The sequence below is a fragment of the Lactuca sativa genome, chromosome 5 (genome assembly GCF_002870075.4).
Source record: "Lactuca sativa cultivar Salinas chromosome 5, Lsat_Salinas_v11, whole genome shotgun sequence".
NCBI lineage: Eukaryota > Viridiplantae > Streptophyta > Magnoliopsida > Asterales > Asteraceae > Lactuca > Lactuca sativa.
In genome coordinates, this window is record NC_056627.2 from 20,355,734 (window position 1) to 20,381,990 (window position 26,257).

The window sequence follows — 26,257 nt, forward strand, 5'->3', positions numbered from 1 at the left end:
ATTAGATCAGTTATTTGTTGTAGTTCTGTTGGCTAAGATATATTTATCTTAAGTATGATGAAGAATTGTATTTATTAGATGACTGATATATATCTATTAGATTTATTTTAGATGACTGAGATATATTTATTAGATGTTTTTTTTTTAAATATCATGACGAATTGTGATCGTGTAAAAGTAATTTATCTTAAATATATATTACAAATTAAAAATTATTGAGATATATATAAAAGATAAAAGATATAGAATATAGATACAGACAAATAAATATAGAAATAACAAGATATATTAAAAGAATAGTATATTTCATAAGATATATACAGATTTTGAAAAAATTGACTTATCTATACAATATAACAAACCGTATCGAACTATTAAACCGTTCCACATCACATCACATCACATCCACCCGTGTTCGCAGATGAGTTCAGAGTTCAGAAGTTGAGACTGCTTCCCTCTTTCTCTTTCTGCTCCTCTGAAAGAGTCGTCCGCCATTCGTGACGGCTCTCGGAGTTCGTGCAATCTGCATCGTCCTCGGTGGCTGCTGATTTTATCCCTAATTTCGATTATAAAGATTCAAGATGCGTCGTACTCCAACAAAGAAAGGTCCGTCTAATTCAACGTCATCGTCAAATTCGTCAGCCATCGATCAATTCCGTTCCGGTATTCCTTCAATTATCTATTTCTAGTTCAATTGCTCATTAACTTTTTTGTGGTTTAAATCGATTTGCCTGAGTTTCAGGCGCATGCTTGCTGTTTTCTTTAATGAAACATATTTGTACGTGTCAAATATAATCTATGCAATTACTATTACTTTGAAGTGATATCGATTATAATTGAGCCAATCTTATTCAGTTCCTTGTCGTTCACAGCTGCAAACACGTTTTGAACTGATGAAGAAGTTTATATGATCATGGATCAATTTCTAGGCTAACAATTAATGTATTGCTGTATAACTTATCACTAGGAATACTATGCTTTTTCTAGTTCTTGTTCTTGTGTAGTGCCTTTTGATCTCTATTATTATTATTATAATTACTATTTATTTATTTTCAGGTGGTAGGCCTGCTACAAAGGAGTTTGAATTCATAGATCAGCTGTATCATTCATATGCTAAAAACTCATCTGGTATCATTGAGTAAGTGCAATCCATTAGATTTTTTTTACTTTAGTTTACAGTTTGGGTTTGCTAAATATATAACACACACATATATATATATATATATATATATATATATATATATATATATATATATATATATATATATATATATATATATATATATATATATATATTTCTGAACAGCCCTGAAGGAATTGAGCATCTATGTTCTGATCTTGAAATTGATCACACAGATGTCCGGATATTAATGCTAGCATGGTAAATTCCATTTCTACCCTTTTTTTCACTTGAATTCATCACATTACACTGATTGATCTATTAAACCTTCAGGAAAATGCAATCTGAAAAGCAGGGGTATTTCACTCTGGTAAGAAAAAATTACATTTTTAAGTTTCTTTAACGTGAGTGCATATTTTTATAAAAACAGGCATGAGACATAATATATATATATATATATATATATATATATATATATATATATATATATATATATATATATATATATATATATATATATATAATGGGTTGCTAATCTTTATTATAGGAGGAATGGCGAAGAGGCTTCAAATCATTGCGGGTTGATACTCTAAATAAATTGAAAAAGGCACTTCCTGATCTGGAGAAGGAGGTATACAATACAATACAACAGAAACCATACCTTCGTTGTTTTCTATGTTTGGTTTTGTAAATCTTTCAAAGTATAAAAATGTAAGTTTATGTTTATAAATGACCAAAATACCCTTTGTTGTTATTATTCAAAGGTTCAAAGGCCATCAAATCATGTGAATTTCTATTCCTATGCGTTCCAATATTGCCTGACAGGTTCGAATAGCTTTAAAATTGGTATTTTTGGGTTTTAGATTTTTCATCAGAATTAGTTTTTAACTTTTTATTTATTTATATTATATGTAGAGGAGAAGCAGAAGACGATAGATATCGAGAGCATATGTCAGTTACTGGAGCTTGTTTTGGGATCAGTATTCCCACCACAGGTGGATTCATTTGTTCAATATCTAAGGGTCAGTTCAGTACTTTTTTCTTTTCTTCCCTTTATTCCTTAAATTAAATGATCCATTTGAGTTAATATGCTTTTTATAACATTTCAAATATGCAGATACAGAGCGATTACAAGGTTATAAACATGGATCAGTGGATGGGTTTCTACAGATTTTGTAATGAGGTACTAAAATATTTGTTTTTCGTTTTCTTATTAGAACATTGTAATTGTAATTAATCTATGTTGTAATTTCCTGGTTTACAGATAAGTTTCCCAGACTTTGGGAATTATGATGCGGAACTTGCTTGGCCACTCATTCTGGACAACTTTGTGGAGTGGATGAGATTGAAATAGTTCAGATTAATCACATATTGCTTCAACTTCATTTTTGTTTATTGTTGCTTTTGAACAATTTCTATTGGATGCTTTTCAATGGGCTTGTATTTATTGTGAATGGATGAAGACATAATATAATAGTAGCGTATAGAGAGTGATTAAATTTTGTAATTATTTTCTGTTTTTCAGTTGAAAACAAATCATTGTTTTTGAGAATGCAAAATAAGTTACAAGATTATTTTACAATATGTGTATGTTTGATTAATGGGGTTCATACTAGTTCATATGCCAATCTACCTTCAAACTTGAGGTGATTTATAATCGCAAATCAAACTAAGAGGCTGTTTGATAGTTACTGATTGAGTCAGATCGACTGAAACCACGATGTTTGATTGTATGTCTGACTGATTATGCTGAATGATAAAAATGACCATTTTGCCCTTAAATTTAAAATACATTATTTTATCATATTAATTTCATAATTCTATTTTGTTAATTTCTCATTTAGCTTTTGCCAATTATTTATTATAGTTGTCACTCTTGGCACTTGCAATTTTTTACTTTGTTTATCATTTATTTATTAATAATTAATTACAAAAGCAAAAGCAAAACACGTCAGTCAATCTCATCCCACCTAAACTCTCTTTATTTATATACTTTCTTATCTTTATGGAAACCTAAACAAAAAACTCATCTGCCAACAATATCACCGCCGACCATCATATCCTTCCGTCTCCTACCCCTATTCTCGTCGTCGTTCTATATCATGGAGGAAAATCCAAATATTTGGATTTGAGTTCCAACCTTACAGGTTTTGATTTCTGATGAAGATTCAAACATTTTTATTTTAAAATTTGGGAATTTTTGGTATGTATTATCATGGAGGAAGACCGAAATCTAACTACTCTTATTGCTGAAGCTCTCGATGACATCGAACTGAGTCCAGGATCTTAAGACGACGACATGGTGCTCTCTGATTTTAGATATGCTAGCAATTGTATTGACAAAAACTTCATCCCTTTGGATTTTGAGTTTTATCGGCAGTGTCGATGGGTAAAATGGGGGGCAAAGCATGCCTTTTTTCTTCGATTAGTCGGTCAGCTTCTTTTTCTGGGTGGACCGAGTCAGCCATTTTTATGGACCGAGTCAGTGCTATGTGTTGGGTCAGATACAAATCAAACACCTTGACCGGACCGAGTCAGACAAAAACATCTGACCGGACCCGGTCAGCACCAAATCAAACAACCCCTAAGTTTTGCATTTATGTTTTCATATTGTTTCAAAACAACTTGGCTTTATCTTTCTTTGAGGAGTTTGAAAATTATTATATAAGTTTAAAGTTTCAAAGACAACCATTTAGGTTTAAATATACTTCAACTATGGATGTGAAAATAAAACATTGAAATGAAAATGTAAACTTTAAAATGTTGCAAAAGAAAATATAAATTTCAAAATGTTGCAAAATGGAAGTGTGTGAATATTAAATTTTGATTTTTATAATTACGAAATAAAAACCTGAAATTAACACATTAAAGGGTGTTCGAGATTGCTTATTTAAAATAGTTTATCCATACTTGCAAAAATGTTAATTAATTTATCTGGTGTCAATCATAATTATAAAAAAAATGTTTAGATTAACTTATCCAATATCAAAACTTAAAGTTGACAAGTTAATTTTTAGTGCTTGACAATTTTTCCTTATCCGCATAAAATGACCAAAAAGGTCATCTTAGATATTATTGATTTTTTTTCATAAACATTTTTTTTATTCATTTATAAAAATACTATTTATAAAAAATCAATAAAATAATATAAACGTTCAGGACATATATTTTCAAATCCATAACTATATTTTACAAGATAAAATATACAACCTTAAATATTAATATTATTAAAAGATTAAAAAATACCAACAACATTATACAAAATTAATTAAACGTATAAAAACATTGTACGAGAACCTAAAAACTCCTAATCCATTCAATATTTTTTGAAACAAAGTCCAAAATTAGTTTCCATATTTTTGGTCTAAACCATATCTGACTTCAAACAAAAAATTTGACAAACTTTTTGTTTTGAAATGTGCATATAAACACATTTCTCTCTCTCTCTCTCTCTCTCTCTCTCTCTATATATATATATATATATATATATATATATATATATATATATATATATATATATATATATATATATATAGGTGGGTTCAATTGAGAAAATAAAAAAGGTTGAGAATGGGAGAATCATTCTCAGTCACTCATTTAATCTAAGCATAAAAAAACACGGCGACAAGCTTGTAAATATGATAACAACCTTCAATCTCAAATACGTATCTGTAGAGAATTAGATTACAGTTCAAACCCATTCATCGTTCATCATCCAAATTTCTTCTCCAACCATCAACAATCATCCAGATTTCTTCAATTAAACCATCATCAACATCATCCAGTGCTAATCAATCATCGATCTTCGTCAATAACATGTTTATCAACACGATTCAACAGTTAACAACAAAAATTCATTTTTTGTTCTTTTAATCCAACCTTCAATTATGCTTGAATACGATCAGATCTTCAACATCTACGATTAATTATACTCCCAGCGTCATTAGATCAACATCATCGATAATCAACAAAAAATCCACTTCATATCATTCATTCAACATCGATTATCAAATAAAACTTCAAAATTGAGGTTAGAAAAGATCAAATCGTTTTTTTTTTAAATTCATATAATTCTCTATAAATCTACTATTTTGTAAGATTTAAATAGTCAAAATATCATGTTTTAACATTTTTAAAAAAGTTATATTGTATGCACTCCAACTGTTTGATGAAATGCGTAAACTAAATTACCACGTTATATTCATATATGAATATGTTTTCTCACCTGAATCAGTAAATATGCAAGCCTGTATGTTATTCATATGTAAATAAAATATAAAAATTATATATATTTGTGAAAATACCTTGTAATATTCATATGTGAATATACTGTGTAATATTCATAAGTGAATATATCATCTAATATTCACAAGTGAATATACTATGTAATATTCACATGTGATATACCATGTAATACTACGTAATATTCAGATATGAAAATATTATATAATATTCATAAGTGAATATATCATCTAATATTCACAAGTGAATAAACTATGTAATATTCACAAGTGAATGTATCGTCTAATATTTAAATATGAATATACTATGTTTATTATATGCTATATTCATATATGAATGATACTTAAATTGTAAAAAAATTAATCATAGTTTTTATTCATAAGTGAATAACCTGATTCAGTTTTATTCACTTATGAATAACGATAATTGAAAATATACAAAAAATTATTTTATCTTAAAACTATATCAATATGGATGTCTATTTGTAGAGAATAAAAAATCATGAATTTTTGTATATTTAAAATCATTTTTCGATAAAAATAGCTTCTTAAAAATTAAAAAAAAAACTATGTTATTGTACATATTAAGGTAATGCTTAACATAGTTTAAGGAAACATGTTTTTGTTGGAAAACACATGTCTATTCCTTTCCCATTTCCGCTTGTACGAAGGAGGCTTTTGCGGCAAAAATAAATGAGTGTCTGAGAATGATTCCCCATTCTCAACCTTTTTTTTTTCTCAATTGAACCCTCCTCTAATAGGTAACAAAGTAACACAACAAAAACTCCGTAAAACACACACGCAAACGATATTAAAGGAATTTAGTACCCAATCTAATATTATAGTATAGGATTATTATAGTTCTAAGTCTCCACACTGTTATTAAGGATGTCAAAAACCCCGGCGGGACCCCATTCCTGCGGGACCCCGATACCGTACGGGAGTTATTTTTAAAAAAATTCGGGAGCGGGAGCGGGAGCAGGGACGAGATTAACCCCTGGTTATTTTTGGGACCGGGGTCGGGAGTGAGTATTTCCGTCCCGTACTCCCGCGGGGGCCCCGTTATATTTATATAAAAATATATTTATTTAATAGAAAATAGAAATGGGTTATGGGCCGGGAAATTGATTTTAATATTAGGGTTTCACGATTCACAAATCACCGATGTCATACGCTTTATTCGGTCTTCCCTTCCTCTTCCCAAAGACCTAAAGTCCAACTCCAAACATTGAACGACGACTGTCAAGACTCAATCGACGATCGACTAGCATGCAGTAGAAATCGACCATCGACTCAATCGACGACGACTGGAGAGTGGATATTGACGACGTCGACGAGTCAGTCAATTACTCAATCAGCGATTTCTCCACCAAAAACGCGACCGCCGACTGTGACTTCACGATTTCGATTTCTCGCCTCCCAGTTGACTTCTCCACCAGAAATCGGAGTTAAGTTATTTAAAATCTGAATTTAAGGTTTGCAGTTTGCTGTTTCTCGCCTCTCAATTTCTGTATCTCAACGTCGAGTATTCACAGTTCGACTGCTAGTCTGCGACTACTCCACCTAAGACGCGACTGTGAGTCTGTGACTTCAAGATTTCTGTTTCTCGCATCCCAGTCGACTTCTCCACCAGAAATCGGAAATAAGTAATATAGTCATGTGTATTTTGACTTTTTGTGGTTTTTTGTTGACTGTTGTTGACTGCTAGTTTGTTGTTCACTATATTTCATGATATACTCATGTTTATTTTGATTGGTTGCAAATCTGAATTTGTTCACTGCTCACTGTAATATAGTCATGTTTACATATTGTAGTTGTTCACTATATTTCATGATATACTCATGTTTACATATTGTAGTTGTGTAAAGATTGTAGTTGTGTAAAGATTTTAGTTGTGTACAGGTTTTATAGTGGTTGTTTACAAATTTTGGGATCTTACTGTAGTTATTTACAGAGTGTAGTTGTGTATAGATTTTGCTATTTCTATGAAAAAATAATGCTGATTAGTATATTTGTGTGAACCATTTTCAGATTTTTTTAGTTATGTCTTCAGCGGAGCCGAATCAACCCAATGATTCAACCACGGTTAATGATACCGCCAATTCTGCAGTTAACTATAGCGAGAAACAAATGAAATTTATATCTCTAATGTGACGTCATTTCACCTATGAAGAAGTTAATGGAACCAAAATGGCGGTTTGTAAGTATTGTAGAAAGGAAATTACTTATACAACCAAAAATGGAACCAAAGGGATGCATTCTCACCATAAGTCATGCAAAAAATATATGAATGAATTTGCTTGAACCATTGTTTGTTTTTTTCATTTTAATATATTTTTCTTATTACCTTTATTTTTTTTCTTGGTTAGGTTGTGTTATTGATGGTGATGATTTACATTCCGATGAAGACGACGAGGGAATTGAGGTAAAATTATTAAATTTGTTGTTTTGTATTGAATAAACTAAGATAACAATTTATTTTATTATCATTTTTGTTATTTATTTAGGGAGGATATTCAAATGTCAATGAATGAAGGGTTGAAGGAAATTAATGGATATTGAAGATGTAGGACATGTTGGTATTTTATATTTGTAATTTTGGATTTGTCGTATTTTGCATTTGTAGTATTGGATTTATCTTTGTAAGATTGTTGGAATTGGTGTTTTGTAATGTTAGATTCATAATGTTGGATTTTTAATTTTTTTTTTTGTTTCTAAAAGATCAGGTTTTAAGTTTTTTAAGTTATTAAAAATAGTCTTTTTAGTCTAAAACAAAGCAATTTTTTACCAAAAAAAATCCATTTTTAAGCACATAGACCGGGGTGACCGGGGGAACGGGGGCGGGACCGGGGGCGATGGAGGTAACCGGGAGCGGGAATGGGGGCTGTTTAAACGGGGGAACCGGGGGCGGGGGCAACAAGTGATTTCGGGAGCAGGGGCGGGGGCAGCTATTTCCGCTCCCGTTTGGCCCCGTTGACATCCATACTCCTTTCTCCTACAACCTTCAAGATGCACTCAAAAGGGACCTTAATCTTCTCACACAAACTCAAGAATGAAGTTGGGTGGCTAGGGTTTCGTCTCTGGACAGTGGAGGCTACAAATGAAGCCCTAGAAATGAGAATAGGACGTTTAAATAGGGCACCAAGTGCCGAAATTAGGGTTTTCCAACCCAGACGTAACTCGTCGGGTCAGTCTCCCCGTCTCGTCGAGTCGGTCACTTAATCCGCGACACGGGACACGCTCCGACTCGTCGAGTTCTTCCTTGGACTCGACAAGTTGACCCCTTTGACTTAAGGTTTTTCTTTCCTTTCTTGGTCTTCTGGATTCCGGGTGTTACATGATATGATTTGCTTCCATTGCAATCAGAAGGTACACAAGAAGTCCTAGTGTCCGAGTCTAGCATCAGTAGGACAGGTGGTGGCACCCGCTCCTACAACATTGAGGAATACAGACGGCCGTCGGGATTGGGCTGAGGCGCTAGTGACGAAGAGCAGAGCCTTCCAGTTGACAGCAGAGGAGGCACGAGCGACTCCTGATGTGGTTTCCGGTATGTATTTTCTCCATCCTCTCTTTATTACTTTTGATTATTACTCATGTTTATGTGTTTGTTTATAGGGTCGTTCCTAGTGAACAACATTTCAACTATGGTATTGTTTGATTCAGGGGTTACCCGATCATTTGTGTCGCTTGCACTTAGCAAGCGATTTAGCAGAGCTCCGGGGGAGCTGGATTACCCACTCGATGTAGAGATAGCGGATGATAGGACCGTCAGGGCCGCGAGAGTTCATAGAGGATGTACGCTACGGTTATTCAATGAGCAGTTCTCAGTGGATTTGGTTCCTATTCCCCTGCGAGGGAATAAGGTTATCGTGGGTATGGATTGGTTGAGCCCTAACAAGGAAGTGATTGAGTGTGAGTTGTAGCTAGTGAGGGTTCGCACTCCTAGTGTGGGAGAGTTAGTGATTCAGGGTGAGAGACCGCAGCGCGGATCGATTCTTTGTTCAGCGGCGGGAGCGAGGCCCTACTTTCAGCAGGGTTGTGCAGGATACGTCGCCTATGTCATGGATACCCGGGATAAGGGTAAGGCGACAGTCGATGATGTACCAGTAGTACGACAGTACCCGAACGTATTCTCGGAGGATTTTCCTGGGATACCTCCAGAGAGACAGATTGAGTTTCGGATTGACCTGGTCCCTTGCGGCTCCAATAGCCAAGGCACCATATCGGTTGGATCCTCCAAGATGCAGGAGTTGTCTACGCAGATGCAGGAGCTGCTAGACAAGGGTTTTATCAGCCCGAGCAGTTTGCAATGGGGAGCCCTAATCCTGTTTGTAAAGAAGAAGGACGGGTCGCACCATATGTGCATAGATTACCGACAACTGAACAAGGTAACGGTGAAGAACCGTTACCTACTCCCGAGTATAGATGATTTGTTCGACCAGCTTCAGGGAGCATCTTGGTTCTCCAAGATTGATCTACGGTCCAGATATCACCAGATGCGGGTCAGAGATGATGATGTGCAAAAGACCAATTTTAGGACCCGCTATGGTCATTATGAGTTTGTGGTGATGCCGTTTGGGCTCACCAATGCTCCAGCTGCGTTCATGGATCTCATGAACCACATGTGCAGACCGATGTTGGATCGGTCTGTAATAGTATTTATTGACGACATCTTGGTTTACTCCAAGACTCAAGAGCAACATGAGGAGCACCTGAGAGAGGTGCTAGAGACTCTGAGGAGGGAGATACTTTTCGCGAAGTTCTCCAAGTGTGACTTCTGGTTGCACGAGGTGCAGTTTCTTGGGCACCTCGTCAATCAAAAGGGTATTTTGGTAGATCCGACCAAGATAGAGGCCGTGATGCGATGGGAGGTTCCAAGGTCTCCATCTGATATTTGGAGTTTCCTGGGTCTGGCAGGGTATTACAAGAGATTTATCTAAGATTTATACAAGATAGTAGTTCCTTTGACCCGACTGACCAAGAAGTCGATGGTTTTTCGTTGGGGTCCTGAGCAGCAGACATCCTTTGCGACGCTCAGACAACGATTGAGTGAGGTGCTGATTCTCACCGTGCCAGAGGGAGTAGATGACTTCGTACTCTACTGTGACGCTTCAATCACATGTATGGGGTGATGCATCGAGGTCATGTGATAGCCTATACTTCGAGGCAGCTGAAGCCTCACAAGGCTAACTATCCGACTAATGGTTTGGAGCTGGGGGTTGTGGTGTTCGCCCACAAGATTTGGCGGCATTACCTCTACGGGTTCTGGTGTACCATTTACACAGACCATAAGAGTTTTAGGTACCTCATGGATCAACCTAATCTAAACATGAGGCAGCGTCGGTGGTTAGACGTGGTGAAGGATTACGATTGTGAGATCCTTTACCACCCGGGCATGGCCAATGTGGTGGCCGATGCCCTGAGCCGCAAGGAGGTGGTTGCCCCGATCCGAGACATATGTTTGAGGATGATAGTGATTACTCCATTGTTGGAGCAGATTAGGGAGGCGCAGGTTGAGGGCCTGAGGGAGGAGCGCCAGAAGTGCGAGAGTATTGTGGGTCGAGTAGCTTCGTTTGATTATGATAGATGAGGGTTTTTGACCCTGTATGGGAGGGTCTGGGTACCATACTGGGGTGGAGTATGACATGTATTGATGAATGAGGCCCACAAGTCCCGGTTCTCCATCCATCCTGGGCGACAAAGATGTATAAAGATCTTCAACCCGATTACTGGTGGCCCTGCATAAAGCGGGATGTAGCTTGGTACGTGGAGAGATGCCTGACCTGTAGGAAGGTCAAGGCGGAACACCAGAGGCCTCAGGACAAGATGCAACCGTTAGACATTCCCGTGTGGAAATGGGAGGATATCACTATGGATTTCAATACTAAGCCCAGGACCGGACGTGGGGTCGATTCGATATGGGTCATCGTGGATCGGTTGACCAAGAGCGCTCATTTCATACCGATCCAGGAGAGCATTTCGGTCGAGAAGTTGGCTGAGATTTATGTGCGAGAGATAGTGGCACGTCATGGAGTGCCTGTCTCAGTGGTGTCCGACCGAGATGTTCGTTTTACTTCCAGGTTTTGGAAGCAGTTTCACGATGAGATGGGTACTCATCTCCATTTCAGCACCGCTTTCCACCCTCAGACGGAAGGTCAAAGCGAGAGGTTGATTCATACTCTCGAGGACATGTTATGCGCATGTGTATTAGATTTCAGTGGCAGTTGGGATACGTATCTTCCGTCAGTGGAATTTTCGTATAGCAACAGTTACCATGCCAACATAAATCGACCTCCCTTTGAGATGCTCTATGGGTGGAAGTGTAGGACCCCAAATTGTTGGGGTGAGGTCGGTCAGAGGGTCATGGGGAGTACGGAGGTAGTACTCAAGACCACAGAGCGGATCCAGCAGGTCCGGAGCAGGCTTCAGACTGCTCAGAGTCGGCAGAAAAGTTACGCTGACAAGCGGCGTTCGGACTTAGAGTTTCAGGTGGGCGATATGGTCCTCCTGAAAGTGTCACCATGGAAGGGTGTTATCAGGTTTCGGAAATGGGGCAAGCTGGGCCCCTGGTTCATTGGTCAATTTAGGGTTTTGGCCCGGGGGGGGGTCGGGTTGCTTACCCGTTAGATATTCCAGCAGAGCTTAGCCAAATCCACAACACTTTCCACGTTTCTCAGCTACGAAAGTGCTTGACAGATGATTTAGAAGTGGTACCCTTAGAGGATATTCAGGTTGATGACAACCTGAATTACATAGAGAGACCGGTGGCGATTCTGGATCGCAAGACTAAGGAGCTGAGGAACAAAAGGGTCGAGCTAGTGAATGTGCATTGGCAGCACCGCAAGGGTTCGTAGTGGACGTGGGAGCCCGATGAGGAAATGAGGGAGCACTACCCAGAGTTGTTTTCAGACACAGCAGACTTCGAGGATGAAGTCTAAGACAAGTGAGGGAGAATTGTAACACCTCTTTCGTGGTACACAATTATTTAAATTACTCTGGTATTAGTTGAGCTACTCGACGAGTTGGTAGCCCTAACTCGTCGAGTAGGTGGCAGAAAGGACACAGGATTTAAAGAGTCTACTCGGCGAGTCCAAGCATGGACTCGACGAGTAGGTCTGCCAGAGGGAACCCCTATTTCCAGGGTTTTGTGCCCTATTTAAGCATCATATTCAGCCTCCCTTCCGGTTTTATCACCTCCCAACCCTATTCTCGAAACCCTAATCAATCTTGTGCATTCTTGAGCCATTTTCCCTTGTTTTTGTGTGGTTTAAAGCTAGGAGAAGGAAGGAAAAGAGTAAAGACATCAAAATAGGGAAGAAGATCTATAGTTCTTGGGACATCTCAGACTTGCTAAAGGTATAAAGCTTATACCTTGGTTTCTATCCCCTTAGATCTTCTTATAGACTTGTTATTTGCACTTTTTGGGTCCTTTCCAAGGTCATTTCGAGATGTGAACCTTGGGGGATGAAAGGACTTTAGATCCGAACATTTATGAGCTTTAGAAGCTCAAAGTTGCCACCTTTATTCAACTATGACTCCATGTCATGAGTTAGGCCTTCATTTTTGCTTGGAATGAGTGTTTTAGCTTCATAACATCATGCATGCACGTAAAGTTAGCAACTTTACGTGTAATACTAGTCTAAGGAGTCCAGATCTATGAATTAGAAGCATTGGAGTGGATTAGAATCGACTGAATGGATATGTCATAAGGAGGACTCGGCAAGTTGTTCATGGACTCGACGAGTCGGGCCGTGAACCCTAGCTTATTTTCTGATTGTGAGTGAAACCATTGAGTTGAGGAGGTGACTCAGTGGGCTGGATAGTACTAGGACTTGGAAGTTGAAGAACTCGATGAGTCTAAGGAGGGACTCGACGATTTAGAGTCGATATGTCCCTTTTTCTGATTACGCTAGGACTCGGCGAGTCTGCGGACGACTCGTGAGTCAGTTCGTCTAGTCGCGATGATGGTTAACTTGGGAACTCGACGAGTCATAGGGTGACTCGGCGGGTCGAGTCGTGAATTTTAGGGTTTTTGAGTTCTAGAACTCGGCGAGTCAATAGGCTGACTCGACGAGTTAGGTCAACCTGGAAGGATGACTTTGACTAGGACGTTGACTTTGACCGGGGGTAAAATGGTCATTTTACGCTAAGAAGGATTATCAGATTTTGATTAAGTATTGTTTTGGAATTGACAGCCGGAGAGTCGCCGGAGTAGCAGACATGGATTTCTCACTCATGTTTCCAGCAGTCAGTCATACGAGGTGAGTTTTTCCTCCAGTAGTGTAGCATCCCAAATTTCGAGTCCAAAAATTTCGGTTTTAATTAAGTAATTTATAAAATTGTTTACTGAAAACATTTTCGATATCATATCAATCCATAAACCATCATGAACATGTCTCAAAATCAAATCATCGAACAATAATAAAATCAAAGTACAATCCTATGAACCACATAGTACGGAAATCTGATGTGCGTGCAATGTGCATCTACCACGCCGACTCTTTCCCCTTCGCTAAATAGGTACCTGAAACAAAACTGAAAACTGTAAGCACGAAGCTTAGTGAGTTCCCCCATCATATGACATACCATACAATCACATAGCATACATACTGCCGGAAAATTCTGGGGCGCCCGACCTACCTAGTTCAGCCATTATGGGGTGCTGACCTACCCATGTCAAGTCGTTTTGGGGTGCTGACCTACCCATGTCAAGCTGTTCTTGGGTGCTGACCTACCCTTTGTTCCTAACAACCGAACTTCGGGGACTATTTCACCCCTTATCACTCCTACCATAAATATCATAACATAAACATACTGTCAGACATATCTGGGGTGCTCGACCTACCCTTTGGTCCTAACAACCGAACTTAGGGACTAGTCCCCTCCTACTACCACTATCACATACAACATAATCATGCTAGCACATAAACATATCAGGTAGTAGTAAACGACACAATTATCACAAAGACAATCATCTCAGCTATAATCAACTACTAGTGGGTCAACCTTGGTGCCTTAGACCCCCTTCTACTGGAAGGTAACTCACCTCGATGTCGTATAGTATCTGCATTATCATCGGCACGAAAGTCACCTCGTCTCTACTCCCCAATCCCTACACAACGACCTTTCTTGATTAATATTACATACTCATAACCATTACAAGGGTCAACCCAAATCCAAGTCAAAGTCAAGGTCAAACCCTGGTCAAAGTCAACTTCTGATTGACTCGACTCGCCGAGTTGGTCCACCAACGCGCCGAGTCCCCTTGTCCATTTACTGCCATAATCTCGTCCTTACTCGTCGAGTCTAGTAAGAACTCGACGAGTTCATATTCAACAACACCTTTTGACTATCTTCAACTGACTCGCCGAGTTCGTTCTTGAACTCGCTGAGTTCATCTTCATCCGAATGAATGATTCTAGCATCTGAATCGTCGAGTTCCCCATGAACTCGTCAAGTCCGTTTTCATGAGGTTGGGACATTGCTTTGGACTCACCGAGTATGTTCATACACTCGTCGAGTCTTATGATTTCCAGGTCCAGAACAAACCCCTAGCAGGCTGAGTGTTCCTACTACTCAACCAAAACCATTTCCAGAAGACGTCTTGGGGGGAAAGCGACCAGACTCGCCGAGTCACTTAAGTGACTCTCCGAGTCCTTCTTTGTCCAAAACTATACAGTCGATTATACTGGGTCTTAACGCATCAAAACTATATATCTAGCCTCCTAGGGTCCCTTTTTTACGTAAAGCTACAAACTTGATGTCCATGCATGAGGCTTTTGGCTCCAAAAATCCATAAAAAGGGGTTTATGTGATGCATGGGTCTCCCATGGCCATAAAGTTCGCACCTTTATGCCATGGGAACCCTCAATGGTTTCAGATCTGAATTCCTTATCCCCAAATCATGGTTGCATCCAAGAATGGCTTCCAAAAACCCTAAATTACTCTAAAGAGAGTATCTAATGAAAGGAGAAGCAAGGTCTGGACTTTTTACCTCCAATAAATAGGAAATGAAGCAAAACCTCTGGATCTCCTTGCTCCTTCTGAAATCCCAAGCTCATTCTTCTTCTCTTCAACCTTCTAACTTGCAAAAAATGGCACAAAGAGCTCAAAATCACTCAAAAACGGTTAAGGTTTCGTGGGGATGGTCTAATGGTGTTGGAGGTTGCAAAAGGAACCACTTAAGATGTTTTAATAGGGTGCAAACCCTAAATATTAGGGTTTTGTCCAGACAACTCCTACTCGTCGAGTCGGTCTCCCGACTTGTCGAGTAGGTCACTTAAAATTCGCGCATAGTGTCGAGTCTACTCGACGAGTTGGGCCTTCAACTCGCCGAGTCCTAGAGTAAAGTACAATAATACTTGGAATTAAATACGTACCAGGAACCGGTTGTTACAAGTAGGAACAGGTCTAAGGCACCAATTCCGACCTGTTTATGCAGTTACAGTATGCCGAGCTAAGCCCGATGTAGGGGTTAGTCCGATGCAATTTATATGTTTCCAGACTTCGGTCCGATGTTGAAGCGGTCCCGAGAAATAGTTATGTATGCTTGATGTCTTTATGATTCATGCATGTTTATGATATGTGTTATATGTTCCAGACTCTGGTCCGATGTCGAGCAAGCCCGACAGTATATGTGATTATGCTATATGTACATGTTTATGTTATGTTCAGACATTCCGGACTTCGGTCCGATGCCGGGCGGGGACCGATGTAGTGAGCGGGGCCCAATTTAGGCCGAACTTCGGTCTGATCTCGAGTGGGGCCCGATGTAGTGGGCAAGGCCCAATATGTGTTATACGTGTTATTATATGGTATGTGGTAGTTTGGGGGAGCTCACTAAGCTTTGTGCTTACAGTTTTGTTTCAGGTACTTCCACTAGCAAAGGGAAGGGCTCGGGATGATCACATGACACACACCACATTCACAGCCTGAGAGTTTACTCTGATGTTTTGTTATGAGATTTTGATTTGAGACAGATACTATGATGTTTTTATGATACATGATCTATGATTTTACTTATGACTTTGGATGATTTATGATTTTAATAATGATTTGAAAACGAAATTTTGAGTTTTATTTTTAGGATGTTTTATATAATATTTATATAAATTCAAAATTAAAACTTACAAATTTTAATAATCATGCAAATATAGTTTGTTTAACATATAAATAAATTTTAAACTTTATATAAAATATTCAAATTACAATACATCATTAAATATTTTTGTTGTCTATTTTTTTTATGTAATAACATTTGAAGTATAAAAACATCATTTTATTACTTTTTAATTTTTATGTGATGTAATTTTAAAGATTTATTTTTATTTTTTTCTACCAATATATTTATTTTTATGAAAAATCATGATGTTTTATTATAAAAAGAGTATGTTATTATAAAAACAATAGTATGTCGTTATTTTATTCAAAAAATATAAATCTGCAATTTTGAATTAAAGGTAAAATATGTTTTAGTTTTGAGTTCAAAATATAAATACGATAAATTTATGTTGCTTCGATATAAACTTTTGATATTTAGTTTTAAAAAATTATTTAGTTTTAAAATGTTTGTGTTTCATAAATTATAACATATATATATATATATATATATATATATATATATATATATATATATATATATATATATATATATATATATATATATATATATGAATAAGTTGTTGTTTCTGAAGCATAAACATAAACCTCTCAGAGAAATAACTTATATAAATATATTAATTCTTATAAAAAAACATGGTACACTATTATTTTTAAAACACAAACCTCTCAAACATATGTTTTTTAATTTATTTAAAATTTGATAAAACTATATATATATATATATATATATATATATATATATATATATATATATATATATATATATATATATATATATATATAAATATCAAAAGTTTATATCAAACCAATTAATTTACCTTACTTATAATAAGAAACTGAAACTATTTTTACCTTTAGCTCAAAACAACATACTTATATTTTAAAATAAAATAGCATCATGATATTATTTTTATAATAACACATCATATTTTTTTTTCATAAAAATAAAAACATTTGTATAAAAAAATAAAGATAAATCTTAACAATTACATCACGTAAAAATTAAATAGTAATAAAATGATGTTCTTATACTTCAAATTTTTCAGATAAAAAATAGAAACGAAAATATTTAATAATGTATTGTAGTTTGAATATTTTATATAAAGTTTAAGCAACAAAAATTACTTATATATTAAATAAAATATATTTACATGATCATTAAAATTTGTAAGTTCTAAGTTTTATTAAGATGAATATTATATTTTATGTGTTTAAGTTTTATGTCCTTTTATTTTATGGTAATTAATACAAAATTTGATGGATTTCTTTAAAATTTCACAAACAATCATCATGCGAAATTTCACAAATGGTTCTTACGTGAAGTTTCACAAAATGACAGGAATAATCCTTAGACGAAATTTCATGAATGGTCCACATAGTTTCAAAAATAGCAAAAAAGATCTTTATCCAAACTTTCTTCAACTTAATGGATTTATCTAACGAACATCCATCAGAATGACCATTTGTATGCAAGGTTTGCTTCGTAAAGACCATCCATGTGAAAAAAGTTTCGTAAGAATTATTTTAGGGACAAAATGAATAACTTATGTACCATTTATGAAATTTTATCTTTATCGTGTTATCTCTAAGAGGTTATATAATACCAATATATCTGAAAATGAAACAGAGCAAATACTTCGAATACGTCAAAGATTAATGTTAAATTACTTTCCATGATGATTATTTCATATTAAACTTATCTATCTATACTACTTAATAAATAAAAATAATTATGTGTCAAGTGGCAATGCTAAAATTTGTCCCCGATTAGATTTAAAAAAATGAAACCAATAAATATAATTAATATTGTTTCTAATTTAACTATTTTATAGCTTTTGATTTCAAAATAAATTTCAGTTTTCTTCCTTTTTCTTTTAACTAAATTTGTTCCTAATTTTACTCACTTTATCTTTGAAAAGTCAAAGATTTATAGTTTTTTTTCTTACCAATCGTAGATTAATTACAATAAATTTGGGTTTTAGTCTTTTAGATTAAAAAAAGAGTCTATTCAACTTATAAAATCCATAAATGGTATCCGATAATAATTTTAAATTGTATAAAAACAGATAAGGAGTTAAACACAACAACAGATGAAGAATCTTAGATGTGGAAAAAAAAACCAAATGTTGCTTATTCATTTTCCATCCACTTTAGATCCATAATAAGCATATTTTATTTCTATTTATTCGGGTAATGATACACATTAACATTATTACATTAACTGCATTGATTTTGTAAATTAGATCAAAAAAAACTTCATGGTATAAAAATTAGATTAGAATGTTATAATAAAAGAAGATTTTAACATTTTGGATTTTCATGTTGAATGTTATATTTTAATATGTCTGTTGCATTTCATTATTTTTTAAAATAACCTAAATACCTTCTCAATTTGAATTTTAAAATTCATTAAATAAGTAAATCAATAATTCGATTATTAACCTATACAAAAAAGTATTTGCAAAATTTTAAATTCTTTTAATTCAATTTTGTATATTGTTTTTTTTTTTTTTTAATTTTTAATACAATTATGTACTCATTATAGCAATCATATAGTATCTATGTAACGCCCCGTTCTAAAGAGTAGTTATTTATGGTTCCCCGAGATCAAAGAGTAAGGGCGTTTCGGTCTTTTATGGGCAATGGGTTTTATTCGAGAAGGTTTCGGGTCGGGGTGTGTTGCTAGAAGCATAGGGCTTCTCGCCGCCTTTTCGTGGATATAAAGTTCGTTGGAAACGGACTTAGAATAACGGAGCTATGGCACTTTGAAGATATTATCACTTATAGCACTTGATGGAAAAAGTTGACAAAGTAAGGCCATGCATGCATGGGACACGCGTGGGTACGCCCATCGTAAGGTTGGGTTACGCCCAGCGTAATGGAGTTAATGAAGCGCGGGGACCCTCGATGTACGCCCAGCGTACTGGAATTACGCCCATCGTACGTCTATCATCCAGAAACCCTAATTTTAGGGCCATCCACTATATAAGGAACATTGTGGTTCCAACCCCAACCTCCATATCTGCCCTCTTACCCTCAGAAACCCTAAGTAGCCGTTCTTCTTCCATTGTTGTGGATATTTGACCTTGGAGAGCTTGGTTTGGCAAAGGAGAGCCTAGAAGAAGAAAGAAGAAGTTGTCAAAGAAGGAGTGGGGTGGCTGGAGCTCATAGATCTGGAAAGGCATCATCTTTTGGAGCCCTTTTTAGGTATAAAGTCTCTTGCTTGATAATCATATTGTGTAGATCTATGTGTTATGAAGTTTTGGACACCATTCTTGTCCCAAAAACCCCAAAGTGATGTATGATGCGAGTTGGTTGGGATTAGTTGTCCTTTCAGACCTTAGGAAAGGTCTTGAGTGAGAAAAATGAGGTCCCAATGGCTTTGGTTGTCTCATGTGAGATATTGGTAGGTCTTAATGGATTAAGACCTTGGGTTAAGAGCTTTATGGACGTCCCAAGTAATAAAGTTTGAGACTTTATGAATCCTAGGCATATTTGGTCTATGGATCTGAAGTTTGGGCTTAAGAGCCTAAGCCATTAAGAACTTATGTGGGATTTTAGTTCAGAATGATTACGCCCCGCATAAATGGATGTACGCCCAGCGTACTCAAGGATCTAAGGCACCAAGGCCGGCCCTTTAAATTGTTGTTAGAGCCAGTTATGTTATGTGATGATATGCTTGCTAGTATCCTGGTAGACAGGATAGTGTTATGAGGATAAGCTTTGTTAGCTTAGTATCCTATAGAAATGGATAGTTTTATGACGACTAGTTTTGTTGGATCAGCGCCCTGGTACTTAGGTAGTGATTATTTAGAGACCGGTAGTTGGTCTTGCCTTATGCACGCTGTTAGGAGGTAACCTGCGGGTTATATATGTTGAGCAGTAGCAGAGGGTATTCCATACCGGTAGGATGATAGGGCCCTAGTGTGTTGGTTCTGTAGAGTGTTATGTGGTTGCCTGTTATGTGTGCATGTCTGCTAGTGTAGATTGGCATTCCAACCCGATGGTTATGGGCTAGGAGTATTCCATCTAGGTAGGATGATTGGACTCGTAGTATGTTGGCATTCCAACCCAATGGTTGAGGGGCCTGGGGTATTCCATCCTGAGGGATGATTGGACCCATAGTAATAGTAGTAGTAGTAGTAGTTACTGTATGTATAGGAAGTGGGGCATTCCAACCTGATGGTTGTGGGCCAGGAGTATTCCATGCCGGTAGGATGATTGGACTCTTAGTATGTTGGCATTCCAACCTGATGGTTGACGGGCCTGGGGTATTCCATCCTAAGGGATGGTTGGATCCATAGTAGCTATTGTTGTACGTATAGGTGTTTGGGCATTCCAACCCGATGGTTGTGGGTCGAGAGTATTCCATCCTGGTAGGATGATTGGATCGAGTTATGTAGACATTCCAACGCGATGGTTGAGGGTCGGGGGTATTCCAACCGGAAGGTTGATTGGACCCGAAGTATGTTGTTCTTTGTTGTATGCGTGCGATTATGTGTGTATGAGTACTTTAGGGGAACTCACTAAGCTTTCGGGCTTACAGTTGTGGTTTATTATTTCAAGTGCTTCAGGAGATCGTGGCAAGGGGAATGCGTGATCGTACCGCTCTATATGTTTATGCTTTATGTAATATGATTCTGGGGAAAATACTCTGATGTTTAAACTATTTTGAAAACAAGTTGTATGATCGTAACGGTTTTTGAATGAATTAAAATGTTTTAATTTGGTTGAAATTTTTGAGCATTACAAGTTGGTATCAGAGCCTTGGTTTGAGTGAATTGGAGGAACAGTCGTGTGAATCTAGTCTCAAACCAAGGAGAGGTTTTCAAAAATGGTTTTCAAATGCTTTTCAAAATAAGTAAAGGAGGACGCAGAGGGTACGATCAGCCGAGCCAGTAAGTTACCCTAAAATACCATACAAGTTATTTGTTTTGAGATATGTTAGAACAGCATGCTAGTACTAGGCTAGGGATCTTCAGGAATTGCATGATAGAATTGCCTTATTTATGATGCCTGCTAGCCTAGGGTTTCCTTGTTGTGAGCTATTCAGTGTTCCTTTAGGGGTGAGGATTGAGTGCTTGCTGTGTATGTTTGTGCTTAGGGCATTGTGGTGATACTTGAGACAAATATGGGTAGGTGTGGAAGGTAGTATGGGCCCATACTACTGAAAGCACACGATCCATACGCGTAAGGAAGTCGCAACCCCTAGGTTGTTGATTTGAGGTTAGTTCTCGGTGGTTATGCGAGGGGTCTGACATTTTTATGGTTCATTCCAGTATGGCGGATGCGAGACGTTAGGAGGCAGTATCCGGTTCGGGATCGGGATCAGGAGAGGGTGGCCGAGGTGGACCCGTATCACCTGAAGTCATTGGCCAGATGAGTACGGGTGAGTTGGATGCTATGAATCGTGATATCCTACATGAGGAGGTTGCTGCTATGTTCCCAGCTGAGTTGACGGAACTGTCTGGGTTGATCAAGACCGCCATGGTTGAGTATTTTGATGAGCGCTATGCAACTCTTGCAGAGACAGCGACATCGGGGGCCGCAACGGCTGTGGCAGCGGTAGGGGGAGGAGCGAGTTGGAGTTTTCAGTATCGAGATTTCGACAATACGAAGCCCCCTACTTTTGATGGAGTTCAGGATCCGATCGTTTCTATACGGTGGTTGTCGGACGTGGAGGGTTGCTTCTTCACGTGTTCATGCCCTGCAGAATAGAGGATGAGGTGTGCTCTGAAACTTCTAAGGCTCGGGGCGAAGGATTGGTGGAGGTTGACCACAGGATCTTATTCTGATGTGCAGCGGGCTGCAGTTTTGTGGGATCAGTTCCTGGAAATGTTTAGTACTCGTTATGTTCCGCAGGTTGAGAGAGAGAGGTTGGCTCAGGAGTTCTTGGAACTGAAGCAGGGTTCAGAGTCGGTGACGGAGATCACCAGGATGTTCACTGAGAGGGCGATGTTTTTCTCGGAGTTTGCTTCGGAGCAGGCTCAAATGTCTCGATATCTGAGTATGCTCAAGAAGGACATCAGGCAGTTTGAATCCACGGAGAGGTGTAGTACCTTGTTAGAGTTGCAGGAAGCCGCTAGGCGGCGCGAGTTAGAGATTGAGCTCCATTTGAAAGAGCAGAGGCAGGCCCCGGTGCAGTCGCAACCTGCACCGAAGTGGTTGAGGCCCGCTGATTATCGACAGGGAGGTCAGAGGAGTCGTACTTGCGGGAAGTGCGGCAAGGTGCACGAGGGTGGTTGCCATTCTTCTTCGGGTGCCACAAGTGTGGCAAGGAGGGCCACATAGCCAGGGATTACAGGCAGTCGACTCCAGCGGAAGGGTTCCGACTTTGTTATCATTGTGACCAGGTGGGCCATATGAAGGCCCAGTGTCCTCTACTGGCTGCCAGGTCAGTGCAGGCCCCAACACCAGCCACTTTGAGACTTACTGACGGAGGTCAGGGTCGAACAGAGCCTCCGAAGGCTCCAGGGCGCGCTTATCAGATTGTGACCGAGGAGATCAGATCTGAGCCAGAGGTGTCAGTCGGTATATTTTTCTGCTTTATCTTGTTTATGCTGTGATTATGAGTTGTCGTTTCTTGCATGAGATGTTTAGTGTTGTATGTATTATAGGCGAACGAGCATTGAGGTTTCTTAGAGGGTTATCATCCAATGTGGAATTCGTGAGAAAGGAAGGTTATGGGTCGAGGATTTGGGAACTCTCAGCAGGAACTCAGTTTCCTTGAAGTTCGTTTGAGCATGCGTGTTAGCTTCGCCGCAACAGATGGTGGTTAGTGCCCTAAGTGGGGGAGAATTGGAAATTCTCGGATAAGCCACTGGTTGTTGAAGGTTGCATGGAGTGGCTTGAACGTCGGTTATTGGGATGATGCGATGAGGCGGTTTAGTTATTGTAAGGGTTTGCATGTGTCGAGGAAATGCGGCAGGTTATGTGTGGGTCACTGGGTATGCGACCAGCCTCTAGGTATGTATGCATGATATGGGATAGCGGTGAGCACCGCTGAGGGGTAATGTATAGCGAGGATCTGTTGCGGTGGCAATGTTGGCTGATGCATAGGCATGTTTTCAGTCTCCTTGGAAGAGGAGTGGGATAGTGGCTCCAGATTGGAGGTTTGGACAGAGGAAAGTGGGATAGTAGGTTAATAGACTCGGGAGCAGTCTGGACCGGTGATGAGAATTGTGTAAGATATTGCAGTCGGAGGTCAAGGACATGGAGATCGTGATAAGGAGGTATGGGTGGGGTTACACTTAGATGTGGCGAACCGAAGGGTTCGAGGGTGACTCAAGGACAGGGTCCTTGGTTCCAAGTATGGTTATAGGTTGAGTTATGTATTTGGAGGTATTTCAATCTGGGGTATTCCATCATGAGGATGACCGGACCCTATGATTGATTGGACCTGATGTGTTTGGTATTCCAACCCGAGGGTTGATTGGACCAAACATGTGTAGGGATACGAGGGTATTCCATCCTGGGGATGAGCGGATCCGTCGTAGGCATACCTGGTATTCTAGCCCGAGGCTGATTGGGCCAGGTGTGAGTGTTGGGTTGGTAAGAGTATCGATGTATGTTCGGTCGGATATGAGTTAAGAGAGAGACCAAGTGTGGTCGACAGCAGAGTAGGACTCGTGGTCCTATTTTCAGGTTGGGAATTCGGATTCCCACGGTTGAGTAGTTCCTTTTCATAGTAGTGGGAAGAGTTCAGGGGATGGTTAGTTTGGACGGCCCGTCTGGGAGACGGATCCAATTTAACCTTCCGGGTTCAGGGCTTCCGGAGAGGTAAGTATTGAGTCTGCATGAGAAGGAGTGGGTATCTCTTCGAGACAGAGTTCAAGCGGGACTAGTTTCCCTTGGTGATCGTCACGCTTTAGGGGCGTGAATGTGCTTTTCAGGATTATGGATAACTAGATTTGGCAATTGTCGATTTCGAGGGCGAAATCATATTTAAGTGGGGGAGAATTGTAACGCCCCGTTCTAAAGAGTAGTTATTTATGGTTCCCTAAGATCAAAGAGTAAGGGCGTTTCGGTCTTTTATGGACAATGGGTTTTATTCGAGAAGGTTTCGGGTTGGGGTGTGTTGCTAGAAGCATAGGGCTTCTCGCCGCCTTTTCGTGGATATAAAGTTCGTTGGAAACGGACTTAGAATAAAGGAGCTATGGCACTTTGAAGATATTATCACATATGACACGTGATGGAAAAAGTTGACAAAGTAAGGCCATGCATGCATGGGACACGCGTGGGTACGCCCAGCGTAAGGCTGGGTTACACCCAACGTAATGGAGTTAATGAAGCGCGGGGTCCCTCGACGTACGCCCAGCGTACTGGAATTATGCCCAACGTACGTCTATCATCCAGAAACCCTAATTTTAGGGCCAGCCACTATATAAGGAACATTATGGTTCCAACCCTAGCCTCCATATCTGCCATCTTACCCTCAGAAACCCTAAGTAGCCGTTCTTCTTCCATTGTTATGGATATTTGACCTTGGAGAGCTTGGTTTGGCAAAGGAGAGCCTAGAAGAAGAAAGAAGAAGTTGTCAAAGAAGGAGTGGGGTGGCTGGAGCTCGTAGATCTGGAAAGGCATAATCTTCTAGAGCCCTTTTGAGGTATAAAGTCTCTTGCTTGACAATCATATTGTGTAGATCTATGTGTTATGAAGTTTTGGACACCATTCTTGTCCCAAAAACCCCAAAGTGATGTATGATGCGAGTTGGTTGAGATTAGCTGTCCTTTCAGACCTTAGGAGAGGTCTTGAGTGAGAAAAATGAGGTCCCAATGGCTTTGGTTGTCTCATGTGAGATATTGGTAGGTCTTAATGGATTAAGACCTTGGGTTAAGAGCTTTATGGACGTCCCAAGTAATAAATTTTGAGACTTTATGAATCCTAGGCATATTTGGTCTATGGATCCGAAGTTTAGGCTTAAGAGCTTAAGCCATTAAGAACTTATGTGGGATTTTAGTTCATCGAGATTACGCCCCGCGTAAATGGATGTACGCCCAACATAGTGGGTATGTATCCCGACTCTAATCCGCGAGCATCGATGTACGCCCAACGTACTAAGAGGGGTACGCCCCGCGTACTCCCTCTGTTGGGTTTTGATTTTGGGCCTTAAGTGATTGGGATGTTATTGGGCTATTGGGGCTTAGGCCATGACTGAACATTTTGGATGGAGTAATTTAGACCCAATAATTATTATGGACCTTGGATCTAGGCCCATTTGGTGAGGTGGGCCCAATTTAGTAAATTAGGCCAATATTGGGCTTTGCATGAGGATTAACTTTGGGTCTTGGCCCAATAAGAGGATGATGGACTTAATGAGTGTTGTGGGCCCTTGGTCTAGAAAGTTGTGATGGTTTCTTATGTGATGGTTTTCATATGATAGTTGGGATTCCCGGTGAGTCAGCAGTCAAAGTGTTGCAGGATTCCGACAGTTGCAAGGTGAGTTTTCCTCACTGTACTCAAGGGTCTAAGGCACCAAGGCCGGCCCTTTAAATTGTTGTTAGAGCCTGTTATGTTATGTGATGATATGCTTGCTAGTATCCTGGTAGACAGTATAGTGTTATGAGGATAAGCTTTGTTAGCTTAGTATCCTAGAGAAATAGATAGTTGTATGACGGCTAGTTTTTTTGGATCAACGCCCTGGTAGTTGGGTAGTGATTATTTAGAGACCGGTAGTTGGTCTTGCCTTATGCACGCTGGTAGGAGGTAACCTACGGGTTATGTATGTTGAGCAGTAGCAGAGGGTATTCCATACCGATAGGATGATAAGGCCCTA

General features: G+C 38.7%; 1 protein-coding gene and 1 long non-coding RNA gene across 3 annotated transcripts; both read left to right on the plus strand.

The window, feature by feature from the left end:
* Positions 1-378: 378 nt before the first annotated feature.
* LOC111914869 (uncharacterized) lies at positions 379-2,702 on the plus strand. Its single transcript, XM_052763967.1, has 9 exons — positions 379-663; positions 1,057-1,138; positions 1,307-1,381; positions 1,454-1,490; positions 1,668-1,751; positions 1,885-1,945; positions 2,036-2,142; positions 2,238-2,303; positions 2,385-2,702. The coding sequence occupies exons 1-9, from the start codon at positions 582-584 to the stop codon at positions 2,472-2,474; spliced, it is 684 nt and encodes a 227-aa protein (XP_052619927.1). The 5' UTR covers positions 379-581; the 3' UTR covers positions 2,475-2,702.
* A 3,817-nt stretch (positions 2,703-6,519) lies between these two features.
* On the plus strand, positions 6,520-8,099 carry LOC111914839 (uncharacterized). 2 transcript variants are annotated; one of them, XR_008223953.1, is made up of 3 exons: positions 6,520-7,007; positions 7,393-7,786; positions 7,869-8,099. It is a non-coding gene; the product is annotated as an uncharacterized LOC111914839 (long non-coding RNA). The 2 variants fall into 2 exon arrangements; XR_002857962.3 differs by having other exon boundaries at positions 6,520-7,786.
* The last annotated feature ends 18,158 nt before the right edge of the window (positions 8,100-26,257 follow it).